Source organism: Zalophus californianus, chromosome 15 (assembly GCF_009762305.2).
Source record: "Zalophus californianus isolate mZalCal1 chromosome 15, mZalCal1.pri.v2, whole genome shotgun sequence".
Classification (NCBI taxonomy): Eukaryota; Metazoa; Chordata; class Mammalia; order Carnivora; family Otariidae; genus Zalophus; species Zalophus californianus.
Window position 1 is genome coordinate 39637995 of NC_045609.1, and position 23175 is coordinate 39661169.

General features: G+C 54.2%; 1 protein-coding gene across 1 annotated transcript in view; it reads left to right on the top strand.

Annotated features, from left to right (window-relative positions):
- ANXA11 (annexin A11) overlaps positions 1-21623 on the top strand; it is a 48860-nt gene extending 27237 nt beyond the window's left edge. Inside the window, exons 2-15 of the mRNA XM_027596496.2 lie at positions 4734-4796; positions 6739-6851; positions 7779-8168; positions 9484-9571; positions 9800-9894; positions 10650-10763; positions 12758-12848; positions 13231-13310; positions 13408-13464; positions 15566-15659; positions 17249-17344; positions 18813-18871; positions 19069-19191; positions 20814-21623. Of these exons, the coding sequence (XP_027452297.2) occupies positions 4742-4796; positions 6739-6851; positions 7779-8168; positions 9484-9571; positions 9800-9894; positions 10650-10763; positions 12758-12848; positions 13231-13310; positions 13408-13464; positions 15566-15659; positions 17249-17344; positions 18813-18871; positions 19069-19191; positions 20814-20873 (1515 nt within the window). The 5' untranslated portion in view covers positions 4734-4741 and the 3' untranslated portion in view covers positions 20874-21623. The remainder of the gene's footprint in view (positions 1-4733; positions 4797-6738; positions 6852-7778; positions 8169-9483; positions 9572-9799; positions 9895-10649; positions 10764-12757; positions 12849-13230; positions 13311-13407; positions 13465-15565; positions 15660-17248; positions 17345-18812; positions 18872-19068; positions 19192-20813) is intronic.
- Positions 21624-23175: the final 1552 nt, after the last annotated feature.

Genomic DNA, 23175 nt, shown 5'->3' on the forward strand with positions numbered 1-23175 from the left:
ATTGATGGGTCTTGTTTTTTAATCCAATCTGATAGCCTGTGTCTTTTGATTGGGGCATTTAGCCATTTACATTCAGGGTAACTATTGAAAGGTATGAATTTAGTGCCATTATATTGCCTGTAAGGTGACTGTTAACTGTATGTTCTCTGTGTTCCTTTCTGATCTTTGCTTTTTTTAGGCTCTCTCTTTGCTTAGAGGACCCCTTTCAATATTTCTTGGAGGACTGGTTTCGTTTTTGCAAATTCCTTTAGTTTTTGTTTGTCCTGGAAGCTTTTTATCTCTCCTTCTATTTTCAATGACAGCCTAGCTGGATATAGTATTCTTGGCTGCATATTTTTCTCGTTTAGTGCTCTGAAGATATCTTGCCAGTCCTTTCTGGCCTGCCAGGTCTCTGGATAGGTCTGTTGCCAATCTAATGTTTCTACCATTGTAGGTTACATATCTCTTCCCCGAGCTGCTTTCAGGATTTTCTCTTTGTCTCTGAGACTCGTAAGTTTTACTATTAGATATCAGGGTGTTGACCTATTATTATTGATTTTGAGAGGGGTTCTTGTGCCTCCTGGATTTTTGATGCCTGTTTCCTTCCTCACATTAGGTAAGTTCTGTGCTATTATTTGCTCCAATATACCTTCTGCCCCTCTCTCTCTCTCTTCTTCTTCTGGGATCCCAATTATTCTAATGTTGTTTCGTCTTATCGTATCACTTATCTCTCGATTTCTGCCCTCGTGATCCTGTAGTTGTTTCTTTCTCTTTTTCTCAGCCTCTTTATTTTCCATCATTTCGTCTTCTATATCACTGATTCTCTCTTCTGCCTCATTTATCCTAGCATTTAGTGCCCCCATTTTTTATTGCACCTCATCAATAGCCTTTTTGATTTCGACTTGGTTTGATTTTAGTTCTTTTATTTCTCCAGAAAGGGTTTCTCTAATAACTTCCACGCTTTTTTCAAGCCCAGCTAGTATCTTTAAAGTCATGATTCTGAACTCTAGGTCTGACATCGTACTAATGTCCGTATTGAGTAGGTCCCTGGCTGACGGTACTACCTCTTGTTCTTTTTGCTGAGGTGATTTTTTTCGTCTTGTCATTTTGTCCAGAGGAGAATAGGTGAATGAGAGAACCAAATGCTAACAGGTTTACAACGTCCCCAGCAAATATACTGTATACAAATCAGAAAAGACCTGAAACCAGGGGAAAAGAAAGGGAAAGAAAGAAAAAAGAAAGAGAAAAAAAAAAGATAAAAACAAAAACAGAACAATACAAAAAAAGCAGAATATGATCAAATATGATCAGGCTAGTGCATAGATCAGTGACACACACTAGATTTTGGGCGTATTTTGGTCTGTTAGAAAAAAGTGCCTCCTAAAATTTTAAAGGAAGAAAGACATATATGTACAAAATAAGGGTTGATACAATGAAGGGATGGAAGATGACTGTAAAGATGAAAATTATAAAAGATTTTATAAAAGGACTTGATAAGTTGTTTGAAAAAAGAAAGAAGATTTAAGAAAAATAAAAAAAGGAAAAAGGAAGAAAATGTGATCAGGCAGGAGACTAGAACAAAGCCATACACTAGTGATTTAGGGTATATTTTGATATGTTAGAAGAAACTGTATCTCAAAATTTTAAAGAGAGAACAACTTATATATATAATGCAAAAATAAGGGTAACTACTATGAAGGGATAAAATATGACTCTAAAAATGAAAAATAAAAAATGTTTTTTTTTTTAAAAAGGGATTAATAAGATGTTGGTTGAAAAGGGAAAAAGAAAAATAAAAAAAACAGTTAACAAAAATTAACTTTGATGAACTAATGAATCATGGTTAAAAAAAAGCCATGAATTCTATGTGCAGTATTCCCCCAGCGCTGGAGTTCTCCCGTTCTCCTTGATCGGTAAACTTGGTCTTGGCTTGCTGGCTGTTCGTGCTGATCTTCTGGGGGAGGGGCCTGTTGCTGTGGTTTCCAAATGTCTTTGCTGGAGGCTGAATTGCCCCGCCCTTGTGGGTCCGGGCTAAGGAAGCTGCTCGGGTTTGCTCTCAGGAGCTTTTGTTCCCTGCAAGCTCTCCGTACAGCTTTGGAGGACTAGGGTGAAAATGGTGGCCTCCCAATCTCCACCCAGAGGAGCCGAGAACTCGGGGCCCCGCTCCTCAGTGTGCCCCCAGAGAAAAGCAGTCACTCCCGTCTCCCTGGTCTCCGGCCGCACTGCGTGCTCACCTGGCCTGTGACCGAGCGTTTCTATCTCTGGCACCCGACCCCGTGTGGAGTCTCCAAACTCAGCAGATCCCTGCAGTGCGTTCCCGCGCCGCTCCTCCTGGGGGAGGAAGGGGAGTCTCCCCAGCTCTGCTGCTTGTTGGGTCCCTGCTGGAGGAGCAGTGGCCCGACTGGGCTGCGGATCACAGTTTATGGCCACCCCGAGCTGAGAGCCCGCGCCTCGGCTCCGTCTCTGCAGCCGGCTTCCCTGCTCCGGTACCTGGGAGCTCTGCCGCACTCAGGCATCCCCGGTCTTTCTGTGACCCCGAGGGTCCTGAGACCACACTGTCCCATGAGGGTTCCACCCCCCGCTTAGCCACTGCAGCGATGTCCCTCCGCGGAGCCGACTTCTAAAAGTTACGATTTTGTGCTCCGCGGCTCTAGCACTTGCCAGAAGCGGCCGGCGGAGGCCCCTCCCCCGCCGTCTATCCTCCCGAATATCGCCTTGGATTCACCTCTCCGCACGTCCTACCTTCCAGTAAGTGGTTGCTTCTCTGTTCAGAGAGTTGTTGTTACTCTCCTCTTCGATCTCCTGTTGAGTTCGTAGGTGTTCCGAATGGTTTGATCCCTATTCAGCTGAATTTCTGAGACCAGACTAAATCTAGGTCTCCTACTCCTCCGCCATCTTGCTCCGCCCCCCTAATTTTATGTCTTATATTTAAATCTCTGGTTTGGCTGAGATTAGTTTTGATGATAGAACAGGGTAGTACCCAGCTTTTGGCTTTTTCCCCCCTGCTCTAGCCATGGGTGGGGCCTTTTGGCCTCATTCCTCTGGGAGGAGAGGTGAAGGGTAGTGAGGGGTCTTTGGTGCCCAAAGCTTCTGCTTAATGGTGATCTCCAGAGGAGAAGGGTGTCAGGGACATAACCTTCGCTCATGCTGGCCTTGTGCAGGGCTCTTCCTCTTTCTTCCAGCAGAAGGTTCCTGGCCCATCCATCATTCGGATTTCCAGGCTCTCCTCATCAGCAGGGTCTGAGGATTCCGGCAGGAGGGTCAGCCTGAGGGCAGGACCTGGGAGGGCTTTGGCCTGATGGCTCAGCCAGCCACAGGGAGAGGAGTCAGAGCGAGGGCACCACCACAGGGGCCCTCAGCAGCCTCACCGCGGTGCGCAGGGGAAAGGGTCTTCAGCGCACACCGCAGGTGGCCAGTCCTAGCTCTCTCCAAGGTCACTAGGCTATCACCTGGCCTTTCGCAGCTCTGTCTACAGTCACCTCTGGGCGCACTGACCAAAACACATCCCCATGCATATCATCCCTGTGGGTCCCGTAGGGACTGGTGGCACCTAAGGAAACCCTTCAGCCTCCTTGCAAACACCATGCGCATATCTCCAATGTAGCTGTGAAGGGCACCTAGAATCCTGTAGGTGAATGATGGCATCTAGAGCAGTGGTTCTCAACGTGGGATCCCTGCACCAGCAGTATCACCTGGGAATTAGAAATGCAGATTCTGGTTTTGCGGTGGAGCTCAGCTACCTGTGTTTAACAAGCCCTTGGGGCGGTTCTGATGCACACATTGCAGTTTGAGAACCAGGTTGGGGCCCGATGTGCGGGGGGGGGGAGGAGGTCACCTGGGGTCAGCAGGTGTGATGGTGGAGGGGGCCTGCAGGTCCCCTGACACCCTTACCTGTCACTGGACACCTCTGCAACTGCAGCAGCCACTGGCGAGCAGGAGGAAGTAGGTTGCACAGGTTGCAGCAGATCTGGATCCCTCCTGGGCAGTTTAAGTGGCATGGAGCATGGCAGAGGGGTCTGTATACAGAGGGACTTTGTGAGAGCAGCTGTCCCACCCAGCGCCAACAAGCAAGAGCCCTGGGTTCCAGGCCTTTCCCCTGCCCTACTCCTGATCTGCAAGTCACTTACCCTTTCTGAGCTCCAACTGCCTCACTTGCCCTCATTCCAGATCCTGGATCACATGAGCCTTCCTGAGGTCTCTTGTCTCTAGCAATGAGGATCTCATGCCATGCTCCCATGCCTGATGAACCAGAGGTTGGAGAATGAAAAATGTAGCTTGGGGCAGATCCATGTTGGCCACCGTGGATAACTTGGGGTCTGTAGGCTGGGCACAGGGGACAGGGGCTCTGGCTGGATAGTGATGAAGACCCTGGAAAGTAAAGACAAATAGACCTGAGCCCCTGAGAACGAGGCAGTGCAAGCTCGCCTCTGAGGTTAGAGAACAGCTCCACACACTCAGCATCCCGTGTCAGTAGAGGTGGGAGTGAAGCATGGGGGAAAGGGGTTTGCAGGGAAACATAGCCACTCATGCGTGGTAAGCCCTGTCATGGTGTGTGTGGGCACAGGTGCGGGCCTGCCCCTGGTCGCGCTTTCTAGTTGGGGGCCCAGCAGGTGGAAGGTAAATTGGGTTGAAGTCAGGCCTGATGTAGCCTCTCCTCCTGCAGGCGCCTGGCCTGTGGCAGTTGCTGGGCTCAGCAAGGCCGGTGGGGGCTCCCGGTAGAGCCTGAGGACGCTTGCTTTCCTCTTCCCTTTCAGATTGAACCATGAGCTACCCAGGTTATCCCCCGCCCACAGGCGGCTACCCCCCAGCTGCACCAGGTAAGAACGTCTGGGGCAGGGGGAGGGGGGGAATGCGCTCTCAGCTCAATGTCCCAAGTGAGGACAGGGAGAGAGTAACAGTGCTTTCCGGTCATCTCTCTACCCCAAGGGTGCAGCCAGAATGGGGAGGGGCTGGAGAAAATCCTGGACCCAGGGGCCCAGAAAGGCCTGGATTTGAAGCCCTTCTGGAAAGCCAGGACGAGGCCAGGACCCAGTTTCTTGCTTTATTAGCTGATAGCAGCAGGCAAATGCCTTCTTTTCTCTGGGACTCTGTTTTCTCCTTTGCACATGGTGTCCCGTATCTCTCCTTCACTGGGTTGTCCCTGAGACTAGTGAGATAGCCCGGTAGAGCCCCTGGCTCCATGTCCTCCAAAGCAGCATTTGGTGATGATTGCTCCCGCTCAGCAGCAGGGCCCCCTGCCAGGAGAGGAAGTGGGGGCAGTTGCTAAGGGTCAGATGTCCCTGCTGCAGCTCCAGAAGCTGTGGGCTGACGGCACTGGGGCTGTACCCGAGGCCAGGCTGTCAGAACCCAGCCCCACCTACACCACATCCCTTCACAAACACATCAGCTGCACTGGCCCTGGCCCTTCCCAGGTTCCTGAAATGAGACTGGGTCGCCATGGTAGGGGAGCAGATGGGGGGATCATTCCAGGCTGGTTACTCCGAGGTTGCCTGAGCCGTGCCGCCCCTTGCCCCACAGGGCCAGCAGGCACGTTCACTTCCCCAGAGCAGAGGTCCTTGAGTCTGAGCACCCATGACCCTTAGGCCATTTGTGGCCCACCCTGCCATTCAACAGGCGGAGAACAGGTCGGGAGCAGGGAGGTGGCTTGGCCACCGTCACGTGGCGTATCGGGTTGAGCAGGGCCATTTCCCACTGAACGAGGCCTGGCCCACGTGTGCCAGTGCTGGCCTCATGGTTGGTCTTCTGCCTGGTAGGGATGCTGCCGTTGAGTCCTACCACCGCCACCTCCACCACACCACAGCAGAGAGGGAGCGGGCTGGGGATTCCTGATCCGCAAGTCACTTACCCTTTCTGAGCTCCTCTGAGCATGCCATCCTGAGTGGCCCAGAGCCCTGGATCGGAAAAGCTAAACTCGAGGCCCTCGGGGCCTGCTCACTGCCCTGGTCAGAAAGGCACCTAACAGGCCAGCGGCCCACACAACGATGCTGGCTGTGGCCTGGGAGCCCCTTGTCTCAGTGTCGGCCGCGGCCTGGGAGCCCCCCGCACAGGCTTTAGGTCTTCGTCCCCATCCAGGAAGTTTGAGGCAAACTAATCATCATCCCCACGTGTCGGCCGAAGAAGCTGAACTAGAGGGGCTGAGGGCCCCACCCCAGGGCACACACCTGGTCCCTCTGGGTTCAGAGCTGGGGCTTTTTACCACTCTTCTCCAACTGCCCCCCCTTGTAGGGATGGGTGTCTGTGTTGCATGACCCAGCCCTGTCTCCTTCCACCCTGCCCTCCCTCCCTTCACAGACTTGTCACTGCAAGTAACCCAGTCGGCAGGACACCCACCCTTCCCTGCCATGCTTTCCCCTCACTGTGGGTTCTTGGTGCTCTCTGAGCTCACGGCTGCTCATGCTGAGCACAGTGACCCCAGATGATCTGTTTTTATGTCTGTGTTTCCTTTCCATGATGGTGAGCCCAGGAGGGCAGTTCTGTCCTTGGTCCTTGGCCCTCCTACCTCCTTAATCCCAAACACTCTTGGGAGGGTTTGCTGATCCCCACCTTCCTGCCTGGAAGGAGGGGGAAGTTCCCTCTTTTCTCTTCCTCCAGCAGCGGGATTGGGTTCAGCTTTCTTGCCTGAGTGTTTCTGTGGGGTCTGGAGTGCTGTCCGCCAGGCCCTGCTTTGGCCTCCCCTCCTGACCGCCTGAGAGCTTGATGCTCTGCCTTTTCCTGTGGGGAGTGCCGGCAGCCTGCTAAAGGGCTTAGTGTTGCTTTTAGGTGGTGGTGCCTGGGGAGGTGCTGGCTACCCTCCGCCCAACATGCCCCCCATCGGGCTGGATAACATGGCCAACTACGCAGGGCAGTTCAACCAGGACTACCTCTCAGGAATGGTGAGTCCAGCTCTCCTGCTGGGGCTGCCCCTGGGGGTCACACCTGCATGGCCAGAGGGACAAAGTCTGCTGGCTTGAGTGAGTGGCTTCAGAGGTGTCTTGTGTGTGTGCCTACCTGTGGACACCGAGTATTGAGCTGCGCCTTAGAGCAAAGGGTTTTCGTTGGAGCTCTCTCTGCTCACTGTCCTCTGCATCTCGATTTCCTATCTGTGAAATGGAGGGAAGGGGCAGGCATTGGGTTGCCTGGTCTCTCAGGTCCCTTTCAGCTCTGAATTGGATGGGGGTGGTGCCTTCATAGAATATGTATTGAGCGCCTTTTGTCTGAGCACAGCATAGGATCAGGAGGGAGGTGAGCGTATGTATGCGTGTGCCAGTGTACCCATGCATGTGCATATTTGTGTGCGGGTGTACGTGTGGATGACTGTTCTGCTCCGGCCTGGGTGCGGGTGCCTGGTAGCATAGGCAGACATGCTACTTTTATTTGTTAATTGGTTTGTAAAAGAATATATTTTATAATCTAGAAACAAAGGCTTGCTCAGTGTCAACCGTGCAGCCAGTGCACAGTCTCATTTGTGCCAGGCTTGTTCTAGGCACTGGGGATATGTGAATATAACAAACAAAAATCTCAGCCCTGAAGCTCCTGGGATGACAGACAGTCACCATAAGTAAACTGTGTGGTGTTAGAGTAAATATGGGTACCTTGGGCATAAGAGCAAATAAAGAAAGGGCTCAGGAGAACAGGTAGAGGGGATGCAGGACAGTAGTTTCAAGTTGGGTGGTCAGGCTGGGCCTTGCTGAGAAGCCAGGGGTGCTCAGACTCTGAGCTCTGAGCGCTGCTGGGCTCAGGCCAGGGAAGGATGGATGGACGGGGTGTGGCTGTGCTCCTCGGGGGGCCATTCATCTTACGCTTGCTTTGTGGACTTTCAGGCATCCAACATGTCTGGGACATTCGGAGGAGCCAACGTGCCAAACCTGTACCCTGGGGCCCCCGGGGGTGGTTACCCTCCCATTCCCCCTGGGGGTTTTGGGCAGCCCCCTTCTGCCCAGCAGCCTGTTCCGCCATATGGAATGTATCCGCCCCCTGGAGGAAACCCGCCCTCCGGGATGCCTTCATATCCGCCCTACCCAGGGGCCCCTGTGCCAGGCCAGCCCATGCCGCCTCCTGGCCAGCAGCCCCCAGGGCCCTACCCCGGACAGCCGCCAATGACCTACCCTGGGCAGCCACCCATGCCACCTTCTGGGCAGCAGCAGCCAGTGCCAAGCTACCCAGGTTACCTGGGGTCTGGGACCGTCACCCCTGCTGTGGCTCCAGCCCAGGTGAGTGCCTGTCCCGTTGCCCTCTGTCCAGGCTTGGGTGCCAGAGGCCTGAGGCTCGTGGCCCAGTGTCCTCTGCCAGCGAGGCCAGGGAGGGTGCAGCGGATGGAGAAGGGCTCTGTCCTCCATCTATAACTTCTTGTTTTAACAGAGTGTTGCTTTCTCTCACACTCCCCACTCCCGGTTTGTATTCTTAAAGACCTTGGGGAGCTGCCCTGTTTCTCACAGCTTGGTTAGATGTTCCATGTGCGAGTTGGATCTGAACGTCCCAGGGTACTCATCATTCCTCCTGTGTCATTTACTGCCTGGGCTCTTTGCTTTGTCGGAACTGTCCAGGCCCCTGGCCTCAAGCCGTGTGCCCAACGGCTTAATCTTAAGTCCCCCGAGGTGCCTCTCAGGCTGGTCTTAGAGGGTTCTTAAAACCTCCTTTGGCTAGGGAAGATTGTTGGCAGTTCCTCCGGGGCTGCTCTTGGCTCATTTTGGAGAGCATTTCATGTTTGCAGTGCCTAGAATTCATTGTCATGGTTACGTGGCCAAACCAACCAAGCACAGGGCTAGTGGTATGTGCTCGACTACTATTATTAGACGGAGGGTCCCTCTCCTCCCTGCCCCCACACTCCCCTACCCCTACCCCTGCCCTGCTCTCCATCTTCCCTCTGCCTTCTCCCTCATCCCTTCTCCGAGCTTCTCTTCTTAACTCTGTTAAAACCGGTAGTGCACTAGCCCCAGAAGGTAAGCCACCAGGAGACCACTTAGGCAGGAAAATTTGTTTGCTGGGGAGTGCAGCTGTCAGTGTTATGAAGGGGTCCAGCAGGCAAGCAGATCTGAGAGCCTAGAGAACAGTGCTAGGAAAAGCAGAGTCCAGGAGGCAGTGAGGCGGTGCGTACCATGGTAAAGGCCAGACACCGGCATTTCTGCAGGGAACATCTTTTTCTCATCTGCACCGAGGTGCTCCATGGACTACCCAAACCCTGTCAGGAGGGCCCTAATACGTGCTCACATGTGCTATGGCAGTGAGCTTCCCAGGGCTGCCCCCCCATCAGGAACCCAGGCCCCGTCCTAAAGGATCTGGGCATAGGGCAGATTTTCAGCATCAGGACTCAGCTAGAGACGGGCTTCTAGCCACGGGAGCCAGGCAGAAGCCTCAGCACCAGAACATGAGGATATCTAATGATCACAGTAGGCTCACTCAGTTATTGATTACGGGCTCCTTCCGGTACCCCAACTTGTAGTAAAAAGGTCACTTTCAGAGTCTGGGGCGGGGAAGTCTTGCATTTGGGGGATACAACATCTTACGTGAGTCTGTTTGTCCGAGCAGTTTGGAAACCGAGGCACCATCACAGATGCTCCTGGTTTTGACCCCTTGCGAGATGCCGAGGTCCTGCGGAAAGCTATGAAAGGCTTTGGTGAGGAACCCTGGGTGGCTCGGGTCCTAACTGCCCCCCTGACTTGCCAGCTCTGTTCAGGGCTGCTGGGAGGAGGGAACCTGGTTCCTGTGGTGGTGGTAGAAGAGGAGGTAGATATGGGGGTGCAGTTGGGATGCCCAGGAGAATGGAAGGGCCCAGGCCAGGGAAGCCTCCAGTGCAGAGCATCCCCACAACTTCAGCCCTGCCCACATCCACCTCTTCCCCCAGGGACCGACGAGCAGGCCATCATCAACTGCCTGGGGAGTCGCTCCAACAAGCAGCGGCAGCAGATCCTCCTGTCCTTCAAGACCGCTTATGGGAAGGTGAGTGGGGGAGGGGTGGCAGGGAAGGGAGGCCTGGTCCCCACTGAACTGAGGCATAGCTTCTAGCACAGCCCCACTCACCCCTGCTTTTCTTTGGTGCCAGGTGATCCTAGATCTCCTGGGTGGGCAGTAAGGCCTATTAGGGCATTTTCTGCTACCCACCCAGCAGTGACCTCTCAGCTGATGGCATCTTCTAGAACAGAAGGATGCTCCGAGGGGGAAATCCAAAAGTTCACAGGGCACTGAGGTTTGATGAGAGGCACCCAGAGATCTGGGTTCTAGCCCTGGCTCTGCCATGACTCACAGAGACCATGGACAGGTTATTTCCCTTTAGCTCCTACTGGGCCGGTTTTTCCTCCTGGGGACCCAGGCTGCTAATCCCTGCCCTCTTCATGACCACCCTAGGAGGTGTAGCTGGGAGAGGAGCTTTGAAGGAAAAGGCTTACAGTTCCGCACAAATGCATGGGGATGTATTTTGAACTTCTGGGCTTTTGAATCTTAGGTAAACACTGGGTAAGTTGAAAAGACTGGTGTTCTGGCCCAGTGCTTCTCCAGCTTGAATGTGGGTCCCCTGGGAAGCTGATTGAATTGCAGGCTCCAACTCTGCAGGTCTGCGCTGGCTGAGATTTGGCTTTTCTGCCAGGCCCTGGCTGATGCAGATGCTGCTGGTCCTCAGATCTGGGATGTTGTCCCTATTAGTCACCTCGTGTGCATTCTCAAAATAGGTTTGTTTGTCTGTTTGAATATTCTGTCAGGATTTGATCAAAGATCTGAAATCTGAACTGTCAGGAAACTTTGAGAAGACAATCTTGGCTCTCATGAAGACCCCGGTCCTCTTCGATATTTATGAAATAAAGGAAGCCATCAAGGTGTGTACATGTTTGTGTTTGTGTGTGTGTTCCTTTGCTCACATGGATACACAGGCCAGGGAAAGGCCTGGACTGCACGGTGGGGCTGAATCCGTTCATTAGCTGCCGTTGTCAGTGCGGTTCCTGGATCGTCTCGGGTTGGAGTCCAAGTGCTATGGAAAGGGTGACTTCTGGTGACTCCCCAAGAGGCAAAACAGGTGTCATTCATCATCGGGGGCATCTGAGTCCATCTTAAAAAGCATGGTGGCAGCGGGGTGGTAGAGCTGGTGGTGACATGGTGATAGGAACAGGGGCAGAGGCCTCGGGTGGTATCATCCTGCTTCATTTAGGACTCTGTGTGAGCAAACAACAGAAACACTCTTGAGGGGTTTAAAGGAAACAGGTGCAGAATCAGTTATGAGGGTAAAGGTGAGCTGCCCAGCTTGAGGAAGGGCAGGGACCCAGGCAGGATTTCTCTTGTCTCTGCTGCTTCCCGAGTGCCCGCTTCAGTCTTCATCTGCTGGGCGCAGCGGATCCCTGTTGACCCCACTCCATTTACCTCTCAGAGATTCGGCCACAGAAAGGACCAGCTGTCCCTCAGTCCAAATTCCAAATGGGAGCAGACTCTGGCCTACTTAGGGTTTACTGTCTGTCCCTGGTCAAGTCACTTGTGACCAAGGGGAGTGTCGTCTACATTCCATAGTCTCGTGGCTCCCAAGATCCACAACAGGTATCCCGTGGATGGGGAGGGGGCAACTCCCACAGAAGGGGGACATCCTTGTGAATTGAGCAGGTGCTCCAGAAGGAATCTACCATTTTTCAGAGGCTTGATAGGCACAATGACTCTTCCTGCCCCCAAGAGGAGAGGCAGAGAATTCAGTATGGAGCCTGTAGGTGGGAGAGGACCCTGCTGAGATCCTCAGACACACCTTCCTCTAGGGAGGGGTCAGGAAGCAGTTGGGGACAGCACCCAGGAGCAGCGCCCAGACCTCTGCCCGGCCCAGCTGCTGCCCCTAGCCGGCTTCACAAGGTGGTGGCAGTTGTGGGGAATGGGAAACCACACGGGGCTGGGGTCGCCTGTCACTGACGAGCCATGTGTCCTTGAGCAAGGAAAATGGGACCGCGGACGCCCTTTCTTGTGGCGTGTGGTGAGCATTGAGCTCGGTGGCTAGCAGAAGCTCTTTGCAAGCTCTGAGGAATCACAGTTGTGCTCAGCATGAAAAGAGCTCCTCCTGTGCTGTGCTTCCTACGTGACTGGCACTGTTCTAGGTGCTTCACGTGGGTAACATTTAACCCTCAGCACTTTGCAGGAGGTAGGTGTTAGTGGTGCTCCCATTTGATGCACAAGGAACCTGAGGCACAGAGAGGTGAAGAAGGGCACCCGAGAGGTCACACAGCTAATAAGCAGCAGGCCCAGAGTCAAGCCCGCCCAGCAGCCAGGCCGCTGCCTGTGTCCTCGGCCTTCTCCCCGCCCTTGACGTGCTCCTCTCTCTCTCTCTCTCTCTCTTTCCCTCTCTCTCTCGGCCTCGTTGGTGCCGCCTCTTCTAGATGTCTTCAGATGCTCCACAGTCCAGTCCAGGACTCTCCTCTGTCCACATGTCTACTCTTGCTTTATACCCATTTTTCAGTTGTGTCTTGTCTCGTTCATGAGCTGAGCTTGGAATAAAATGGATCTGGGTCCACATCTCAACCCACCATTTACTGTGTGGCCTTGGACAAGGCACTACACCTCTCTGATGCTCAGTTTCCTGGTGGGGGTATGAACATGGTCCTTCATGTGACCTCTGTTCATCACCATGTCGCTGTCATGATCTGGTACTTTTCAGGGCCTGGGGCAGTGGCAGGGAGCTTGGCTGCCTCGGGTGGACCCAGCAGCCCCACCGGGGGCGTGGGCCTGCGCTGGTGGCTGCTACTGTTGGGACTGGTGCCGTGGGGCACAGGGCCCCTGCTCTCTTCCCTGGGTGCCAGAAAGGGAGCTGTAACAAGCTTGTGGTTTGTGCTCTCTGCCCCCTTAGGGAGCTGGCACTGATGAAGCCTGCCTGATCGAGATCTTCGCCTCCCGCAGCAACGAGCACATCCAGGAATTAAGCAGAGCCTATAGAACAGGTTAGGCTGGCGCCTGCCCCTCAGCCCTCCACAGACTCCTGTGCTTGCTGGGCCTTGGCCACACCCTCTCCCACGGCCTCTTAGACCTTCCTGGCCTTCTTACCGCCTCATCCCCTGCCCCGCCAACACGTGGGGCTTTGATCCAAGACCCAGCGGGGCAGGTGACTAAGGTAAGGGAGGGGTAGGAGGGAGAGCCTCTAGGGTGTGGTTTAGGCCGATCCTGACAGATGCCAGGTTGGCCTGGAGGTCACAGCCCCCGCGTCCCTGGAGGGCCGTGTGGACCACCTGTCTCGTCGCACCCAGGGCTCCTGGGCCCTTCTCTTGCTGGCGTCTGCTGCTGACTGTGGCTGCAGGGTGGGCCTTCCCTGTGTCTCCCTTTCAGAATTCAAAAAGACCCTGGAGGAGGCCATCCGAAGCGACACGTCGGGGCACTTCCAGCGCCTCCTCATCTCTCTGTCTCAGGTACCTTTCCCATGACAGAGTTCGGGGCTCAGAGCAGAGAGAGGTGGAAAGGGCACTGCAGGGAGCAGCCTTGACCATACCTCCTGCTTCCTTTCAGGGAAACCGGGATGAAAGCACCAATGTGGACATGACGGTGGTCCAGAGAGACGCCCAGGTGGGTGTGATGGCCAGGTGCCCCAGCTGGGCTTCCTGAGTCGGGGGGCGCCCCCTACTTTCTTCTTATTCCACGAGGGAGGAGCTCTGGGGTGGAAAGAGTGACGGATAAGGAGCGGGTTCCAGATGCTGTGAGTCTCGGGTGGGCTGTGCTGCTTATCACCCATGAGACCTTGAGTGTCCCCCCGCCTCTGTAGTCTTCTGATCCTGCCCTCGGCGCGAACCTGGGAGACAATCAAGTATGACAGGAGTTGGTAGGTCATGATGGGTGTGGGATTTCACGTGACCTGGTCCTCTTCCTGTGGTCGGTTGCATATGTCATTGTGTTTGCAGACAGGCAGACTTTCCACTTGACTGTTAATGCTTTTGAAGGTCGGAGCCTAGAAACCAGCTGTCACATTAGTTGTGCAGCCTTGGAATTCCGCAGCCGGGCATGACTGCAGACAGACGGCGAAGTTCTCTCCCGTTCCCTGTGTCCATCGGGTCGTCCGAGCGCCTCTGTAGAGGAGCTTGGGTTTCCCACGGATGAACTCGGACCACAGCAGTTGTGGCTGGAGAGAGTCGCAGCTTTCTGGTGGGATGGAGCTGGCTAGGACTCTCTCCCGCTTTGTTGCCCCTGCCACCCCCAGCCCGGCACTCCCCAGGAGCGGCCAGCGATCCTCTTCTGTCTGCCGTCTGTCAGGCAGAAGAGGACCTCTGTGGAGGGGCCTCTTTGTAGGGCTGGAAGACGGCTGCTCTCTCGTCTGGTCCGTGTCCTTTCCAGATGGGGAAACGGGGGCTCAGAGAGGCTGACCCTTGTGCCTGGAGGAACCTGGAGGCAGGGACTGGATAAGGGCCCGGACGCCTGGCTTGTTCCATGTGTCCCGGCTGCACCCCAGATGCCCTCCTTCAGGGTCTGCCTTAACATCTCCCCTGGCTTGAGACATGCACTCCCATTTCTGCACTCAGGGCTGGGCAAACCCAGGCTGCCAGCTCTGTTGCCGCAGAGGGAATTTTCCTGTTCCCACTTTCCTGTCAGACGGGCCTGGCCATTCCCTGGCCAAGGCAGAAGCTGCCTCACTTTCAAGGTTTTTTTGTGCCCACTTCTCTGTCTTCTTAATTATGGATCTGTACCTGCCTCACCTTAACCTGTGGGGTCTCTGAGCCCCTGGTGGCTGCCCTCCTCCCCGGCCGTCGGTGCCTTGAGATCCCAGAGCCACTACCTGAGGCCTGGGGAGTGCTTCTGGGCCATCTGGCATGAGGGGTTGCAAATTGGCAAATATTTGGGGTGCAAACTTGCAAAAATTTAACAGGCAAGTACAAATTCTGCCCTTTTGCCAACATTATTATGGTATATACAGGGAAGCACAAGGAAAGTGCCTGCCACATGCAGTCCCACACTCACAATTGCCATCTATTCATTGTCATAGTATTTATTGCCATAATATTTAGTGTTCCCCCTTACAGATAGGGAAACTGCTTATAAAGATTGGGAATTTCATATAGAACTCTGGATTTCTGGCAGCTGTGGGTCCGTTCTCTATTAAAGTCCCCGGCAGGTGCTGAGAAGTGATCGCCCCTCTGCGTGCTTAGCCTTTGTCCCCACCACCCTCTGGCCTCACAACTGGCCTGTTCCCCTCATTTAAGTCACCCAGCTAATCCCTTTGAGCTTTCAGGTTTGTGACCCCGAATCTAATCTGACCTTCGCATTTCAGAGGTGAGAAAGTGAGGCTCCAAGAGGGCCGTGGCCTGCCTGGAGCCCCATGGCAAGTTGGCAGCAGAGCTAGGACTCCAGCCCAGCCCTTGCTGTGTTGTCCCTGTTGTACTGCTGCTCCCTCTCTGGGGTTAAAGCTGCCCCTTGCCTGTCCCGGCCTCAGCCGGCCTCGGTTCTCCTGGTCCTGAGTGCCCGGCCCCCGGCCCCCGCCCACCAGCCTGCCTCAGAATCCTCTGTTGCCCAGCGAGACGACGTGGGGATGGTGTCTAGTTCTGCACGGTGCATGGAGCACAGCCAGGGCCCCGCCCCCATTTCCTTCCCCAGTGGGCCTGCACGGCTGTCCTGGGTGACCCGGGCCCGGGCTGCGGGGTGAGACCTGCACTGCATTCCTATCTTCCCCTCTGTCCAGGAGCTGTATGCAGCTGGGGAGAACCGCCTGGGAACAGACGAGTCCAAGTTCAACGCAATTCTGTGCTCCCGGAGCCGGGCCCACCTGGTGGCAGGTAAGGCGGTCCCAGGCCTCCCTAGGGCCAGATAGATGAGGGCAGACAAGGTACGAAGGGGAGACAGCTAGCAGGAACACTTGGCAGTCCCACTCCATAGGGCTTACTCTTCCTTAAAAGAGCCCCCTGGTGGCGATATAAAAGATCTTAGCAGCGGGTTTCCGGAGTTTTCGGCATGCATCTGGTTCTGCAGGAAAGCAAAGGAAGAGGTGAGAGAAATGGCAGCCCCCTGCTGGCAGGTGTCTTTATACACCGGAATGTGGAAATTAGAGCTGAGAAAGCCTTCAAGAGCACCTGATCTGATGCTTTCCAAAGCGTGGCATACAAAAATCAGCGTAACAATTGATCGTACAGTTACAAAAGTACACTGTTTACTCATTCATTCAGAATCTATAAAACAAGCTCCTGCCATGGGCCATGTCCCAGAGTGGGCGTGGGGAAGCAGCAGGGCACAGCATTATGGAGTCACTGCTGTCCTGAGGCTCACATTCTTGTTCTCGGAGACAGGCAGTAAACAAAAATCAAGTGAAATCGGTACCAGCTGGTAAATCCTTTAGTGACAATAAAGTTGGAAACAGAGATAGGGAGTGGTGCAGGGGTCAGAGATGGTGCTTGGGGTGGTCCTTGCTGAGGTCATGACATTTGAGTTAAAAACATGACAGAGCTGCAAGTGCAAAGGCCCTGGGGGGGCCGGGTAGGACTGAGAATGACAGCCACTTAGCAACACGGTGATGTTCTGTGCACGCACTAAGGCCAGAGCTAGAGTTGGCACGTGGTTCTCCACTGGGCCATCTGCCTCTCTAGGAGCCTGGAGTCCCAGTGCCGTGGGTGCTCAGTGTGTCCTCGGGTAGGCTGTGGGGGCCGGACAGGTGTTAGCTCATCATCCCGCTGAGAGACAAGACAGACACATGGAATGCTGGAGAAGGAATGTGGGCATGGACCGGAAGTGAAGGGATTTGAGAAGAGAGCGAAAATTCTGTTGGTGTGTGTGGAGGGGTGCTGGGTGGGGTAGTAAGGTATGGCTTGGGTGAGCCGTGAGCTGATGGGAGCGAGATGCACGCGTGTCGTGGGGTGAAGAGCCTGCCTGACTTGAGAGCAGGGTGGGTGGGCCTGGTCAGTGGGGCCGCCTGGCCTACCGCCAGCTGAGGGGAGAGGCTGGCTCTGGCAAGGCTCCGTGTTCGTTTGCTCGGGTGGCCACAGCAAAATACCACACACTGAGTGACTTACGTGACAGATACTCATTTTCTCACTGTCCTGGGGGCTGGAAGTCCAAGACCAATGTGTCAGCGGGTTGATTTCTTCTGAGGCCTCTCTCCTTGGCCTGCTTCTTGCCGTGTTCTAAAACACGCTCTCCTCCGTGTGTGCATCCCTGGTGTTTCCTTGTGTGTCCTGATCTCTTCTTACAGGGCCACTGGTCAGATTGGATTAGGGCCCACGCTAAGGGCCTCGTTTTAACTTAATCGCCTCTTCAAAGGCTGTACGTCCAAATACGGTTACGTTCTGGGGTGTACTGGGGGTTAGGACATCACCGTATGACTTTGTGGGGACAGAATTCAGTTGGTAATTTATCCCTTCTCTCTTTCCACTAGTTTTCAACGAGTATCAGCGGATGACGGGCCGAGACATCGAGAAGAGCATCTGCCGGGAGATGTCCGGGGACCTGGAGCGGGGCATGCTGGCCGTGGGTAGGCGTCCTGGGCCTGCCCAGCCGCCGGCCCGCCCGGGGCTGCTCCCCCTTCTCTGGCTGCGGGGTAGTGGCGAGCACATGATCCAGGATTGCTAAATCCTGTGCCCAAATGGTGGGAAAGCAGCCTGCTTCCCGGCGCGCAGCGTAGCCGTACCTCCAACCACCCTGGCGGGGTGCTGTTTGTATTTCAGGCACAGCTCTGGGGCAGGGAGCTGCCGTGTGGGCACTGGTGGGAGAGCGACCAGCTGCTCTCCCGGAGGAAGATGACTCACATCCTGCCAAGTTTCCTCTAAAAATACATCCCTGCAGGCACTTGTCAGATGTGTGTGATGGAAACACGTGGAAAGATTTTTACTTGCAACAGCAGAACAGGCCCTTGCTCAGGAAGGCTGGCTTTGCTCCCGGCTACGTGGGGCGCCTCTTGCAGGGCCTGACCCGCCCCACGGCCGCCCACCTGCTCAGGCCTCGCAGCCTCTCCGTACCCTGTGGGGAGGTCACAGTCTGCCCATCTTGAGCTATGCTTTTCTTTCTTTCTTTCTTTCTTTCTCTCTTTCTCTCTTTCTCTCTTTCTCTCTTTCTCTCTTTCTCTCTCTCTCTCTCTCTCTCTCTCTCTCTCTCTCTCTCTTTCTTTCCTTTCTTTTTTCTTTCTTTTCTTTCTTTCCTTTCTTTTCCTTTTTCCTTTTTCCTTCCTTTCCTTTCCTTTCCTTTTCTTTCTTTCTTTCTTTCTTTCTTTCTTTTTCTTTCTTTCTTTCTTTCTTTTTCTTTCTTTCTTTCTTTCTTTCTTTCTTTCTTTCTTTTCTTTCTTCCTTTCTTTTTCTTTTTCTTTCTTTCTTTCTCTTTTCTTTCTTTCTTTCTTTCTTTCTCTTTCTTTTTTTATTTATTCGAGAGAGAGTGAGAACTAGAGAGAGAGCACACACACACAGGGAGAAGGGGAGAGAGAAGCAGGCTTCCCACGGAGCAGGGAGCCCGATGTGGGGCTTGATCCAAGTACCCCGGGATCACGACCCAAGCCGAAGGCAGACGCTTAACAACGGAGCCACCCAGGCGACCCACGCTGTGCTTTTCCTGGAGCCTTCTGGCCGGGGCAGATGGCGGGTCCTCCCCATTTCCCTGCATGTCCCCATGACACAGGGATCATGGCCTTGAGACACTCATGCCGCTTGGCCGTCCTTCCTCCATGAGGGTCACAGCCCCTAGGTTGCCCCACACGCTGGAACAACCAGATTTCTAACCTACATGGCTCCTTTCACCACACTGTTGCCGGAAGGAGGTCGAGGTTGGGGTCCGGCATGTTTGTATTCCAAAGAGCCAGAGCCAGGATCACAGATAATTGAGCTTGGAGGAGAACGAGGAGAGGAAGGTGGATGTGTCCCATGTGGCCTCTCACAAGGACACTTGTTCTCTCCATGGCCCCTTGGACCGAGAGTTTTCTGCAGATGGAGTCACGCTCTGTTTCTCTCTTCTAGTGAAATGTCTCAAGAATACTCCAGCCTTCTTTGCTGAAAGGCTCAACAAGGCCATGAGGGTACGTGCCTCACACGTGCAGGGATCTGGGCAGGGGGTGGGGGGGCGGTGTCTCAGCCCGACCTGTGACCCCGCCCTTGCTCAGGGCAGAAGGCACAAGGAGAGCCACCCCTCAGCCAAGAGGACAGAGGGCCCATGGGCAGGAAGGTGGGACAGTAAGGAGGCCCATTGCTCATGCCTTTGGTGGACTCTCTTCAGGGAGCAGGAACGAAGGACCGGACCCTGATTCGCATCATGGTGTCTCGCAGTGAGATCGACCTCCTGGACATCAGAATGGAGTATAAGCGGCTGTACGGCAAGTCGCTGTACCACGACATCTCGGTATGGCCCTCGGCGGGGATGAGCGGGCTGCCTACTGTGGACCTCCCTGGCCACCCCCTTGTCCCCTATACCTCCCTGCTCGGAACTCTGGCCGCCTCGGCCCTGCCATGCACAGGCGTCTTGCCTGTGGGCTTCGTACTTGCTCTTTCACCTTCTCCTGGTTTGTCCATTCGCCCCCAGACTCTTAAAAGCTCCTGGGGGCAGGCTGGGTGTTGACCCTGCTGGCACCCCCCACCCTACATCCCCAGCACCCACCACCCCTGCTGCTCAGTAAAGGAGGGGAGGGGGAGTCCCAACACCAGTCTCAGAGAAAATGCAGGGCCTCCCCACCTTGGTACTTGGTCACCCTATGAGTCTATGACCTTTTGGTGAGGACTCCCATCCCGAGGTGACGAGTCCTTCTGTCACCCGGCCGCACGGCAGAGACAGCCCTGGAAGCACCTGGGCACCAGGGCTCTGGGGTCATTTGGCCTGCAGTCTGGTCTGGCTCTTCTCACTTGCTGACTGTGTGTGACCTTGAGCAACTTCCTTACCCTCCCTGAACCCCAGTTCCATCATCCCCAAGACCAGGGTGATAACAGTAGTCCCCCCAAGAGTTCGGGAAGTCTTGAGCAAGGCGGTCCTTGTCAGGCACCTGGTGTCACATATCTAAGTGTCTCAGAAGCACTAGCTTCGCTTTGGCCGGCATGACAGAACGAATTCCTCTGACTGTTAGGTTCTGAGCCCATGTGAGCCTTGAAACTGGAGTCACCACAACCAGCTTCTAATTTCTGGCTCCCTCAGATTTCATGTTGGGCCTGTCACGGAGAAGAGCTCATCTCCATTTTCTGGCTATAAAACTGCTGCTGTTGATCTCAGAGGATTCATAGTTATTCACAAAGTGGCTTCCATGGGCCCGTGGGCCCGTGGGCTGCTGGAAGAAGTTACAGGCCTCGCCCCCGGGGATGGTCGTGGCAGGAGGAGATGGTCAGATGTTAGCTAAGCGTCAGGCGCATGGCCGGCTCAGTCGGTAAAGCATGCGACTCTTGATCTTGGGGTCATGAGTTCAAGCCCCACGTTGGGCATAGAGCTTTCTTAAAAAATAAGTAAATAAAAAATAATATTTAAAATAAATATGTATATTTTAAAGAAGTTAGCTATGTGCATTCTGCACTTCCTCTGATGGGATGTGACAGAGAGGTCGGGGTGAGCTGGGATGTCCAGATGATGACAGTGCGTGCATGGACACTCCTGTCGCAGTAGACTACACCCCAGAGCGCATGTCATACGGCGTCACGTGCAATCTCAGTCCAGCACAATGAAGACACACTGAGAAAAGACCACCACGAGTTAGCCCTGAGTTCGGGGCTTGGAGGGCTGTTTTAAATTTTGCATGTTTATTTATTTTTCAAATTCTGGCTTTGATCATTGGGGTGAGTGCAGCTGTCTTTTCTCAGCAGGGGCTTGGGGAGGCTGACCCGCACGACTCGTGCTGGGTTTGGGCCGCCGTGACGCCGCGTGCGTGGGCCTCCCCGACCCTGGGGCCGCGTGGTGGGGAGTGCCCCCCCTGGAAAATTAGGAGGTAGAAGGCCACAACTGGCCACAGCTCCCTTCACTGATGTTTTCCTTGTTTCTGCGACCAGGGAGACACTTCGGGGGATTACCAGAAGATTCTGCTGAAGATCTGTGGTGGCAACGACTGAGCTGTGACTGGTGGCTCACACTTCTGTCCACCTGCCAGCAACAGCGGTGCCAGGAAAAGGTCAAAAGAATGTCCATCTGTTTCCAACAAATCCACAAAAGAGCTCCCCAGGTATCCCAGTGCAGCCCGTCCGTCAGTAGAGCCTTGGCCCATCCTCCACCTCCGCCCTCTCTCCTGCTCCGTACGTAGTACTCATGCTGTAGGACCTGGGTCCCTCTCTCAGGGTGCCTATACCCCCGCCAGCCCTCACGGCCGCTTGCTGTTAAAGTAGACGTTTTATTCCTTGACTCGTGCAGTCAGTCCCTTTGGCTTGTGGCTGAGACTCTTGGCTTCGTATTAGTCGTGTAATTTTATATCTTTATTTGGAGACACCTTTTTTTAATAGTCCTTGCCAGACAGATGCATATAAGTCTTTGCTGCATACACATTTTGGGTGAGAGGTTGGCGGGGGAGCGCCGTGTCCTCAGTAAGGAGTAAAAGGGAAGACCTTTAACGGTAATCTTAGCGTCTGGTGAGAATGTGTCCTCAGCTTTGTTATTGCCAAACTCACTTCAGTTCTTAGAGTTTTCTTAGGAAAGAAAAGGCCAGAAAGTCATCTGTTCCTTCTTCCATGCAAAACCATGAGAACAAAGCCAGCTCCCTGCCAGTGACAGGGTTTCTTGTAATTTGGAATGTGCCTTAAACCTGAATGTCAATAGCCAAAAACTTTCTAAATTAAAGTCAGCCAGCTCTGGAACATTTTGGAAATGTTTGCCTGGTGCCAGTTTGTTTTCTTCTGCCTCATGATTCTGCCTGTAGCTCAGGGTTCTGGCCTTAATACCCAGTGAAAATTTATGTGACTTTAAGTAGAAACTTCTGCTCAGGAAACTGTGAGCGTGGGTCATTTACGGAAGCCTGGGTTGTAAGGAATGAGAAGGGAGGTTCCTGAAATCCATGCTCGGGGCCCAGATGCTAAAGAGGTGTGTGGATTTTGCTCAGATGTGGGCGCGGTGTAGTCCACCAAGGACGAGGAAGGAAGAGTGCAGTCCTTCATCCGGGTCCTGAAGAAGAGGCATGGGCAGGAGGGCATATGCATGATTCCTGGGGTAGGCCTCATGGCCGCATGCTGGAGAGGAGGGTGGGGACAACCCAGAGAGGCACAAGACTAGTGCCTCCCCCCAGGGACCCTTTGGTCTGAGAGGGTGCTCCGGCTGTGGTCCTGGTGGGCCTTTGGCCCCTTGGCTGGTGGTGGGTAGGAGAGGGTGAGTCCAGAAGGGGCAGAGTTTCCAGACATCATTGTTTTGTCCAGAAGCCTGGAGCTTTCCTTGCTGGCCAGGGGTTTGACCTCCTTTGTTGGGAGCTTAGAAAGGAGAGAATTCAGGGACTGAGGTGGGAGATCAAGCCAGCTGGGCCCTGGCAGGGACCCCAAGGAATGGCTTGTCCCCAGAGTAGATGTCTGCCTGGGAATACCCCCCTCACTCTCCCCTGGACATACGGAGAGGAGAGGATGGCCCAACGGGCACGGGGCAGTCCTGAGCAAGACCCTAGCCTGCTCCACCTAGACCCACCTGCCTGAGCCATAGAAGTTGCCATGGGCACTGGAATCGATGGTAGGCCCCACTCTTCGCTTCAGGTCCGCCTGCCTCCATGCCTGCAGCCTCTCAAACAAGACCCCGCATGCTTGGCTGAGGGCTCCCCTAGGGCAGGCCCCTTGCTCTGGGGTGCCAGGTGGGCCCTGCCTGGTGGGATGGATTGATTGGCATGACAACTTGCCGCACACCCGGGCGGACCCCGGCGGCCTGCTGAGCTGTGCCAGGGCCTACATTCAGCCCCTCTCTAGGGAGACTGGAGATGTCCTGTGACATTCCTTTGCCTCGTTGTCTCACCAGAGGCTGCACCCTGGTGTCCAGCAGGCAGTTTCTGACTGTACATGCGTTTACTTTGGTCCTCAAAGAGTCTTTTCAGGCATTTGATTTATTGCCAACATTTAGGTATTGAGAGATTTTGTATTTTTTAAAAATTTGGAATTCTGGCTTCTCTTGAAAAATTAAATTCTGGCAACCCTGCAGACCAGGAGCTGCTGAAGCCAAATTGCAGCTGCCCCCTTTAAGCATAAGCTCTGTTTTGCCACAGGCCCTACCACTCCCTGTTGCATGTTACCTGTTTGGCCCCTGTAGGCCTTTGAGTTTGAGACCCCTGGTCCACACACTTGGGGACCATCTGTGTCCACCCTGGTCTGGGTCCTGGTTTCTCTCCACCTTCCTGTCCCCAAAGCTGCCCTCTTGGTCATGCCCATGGGACCCAACCCATAATAAGTATGGGCT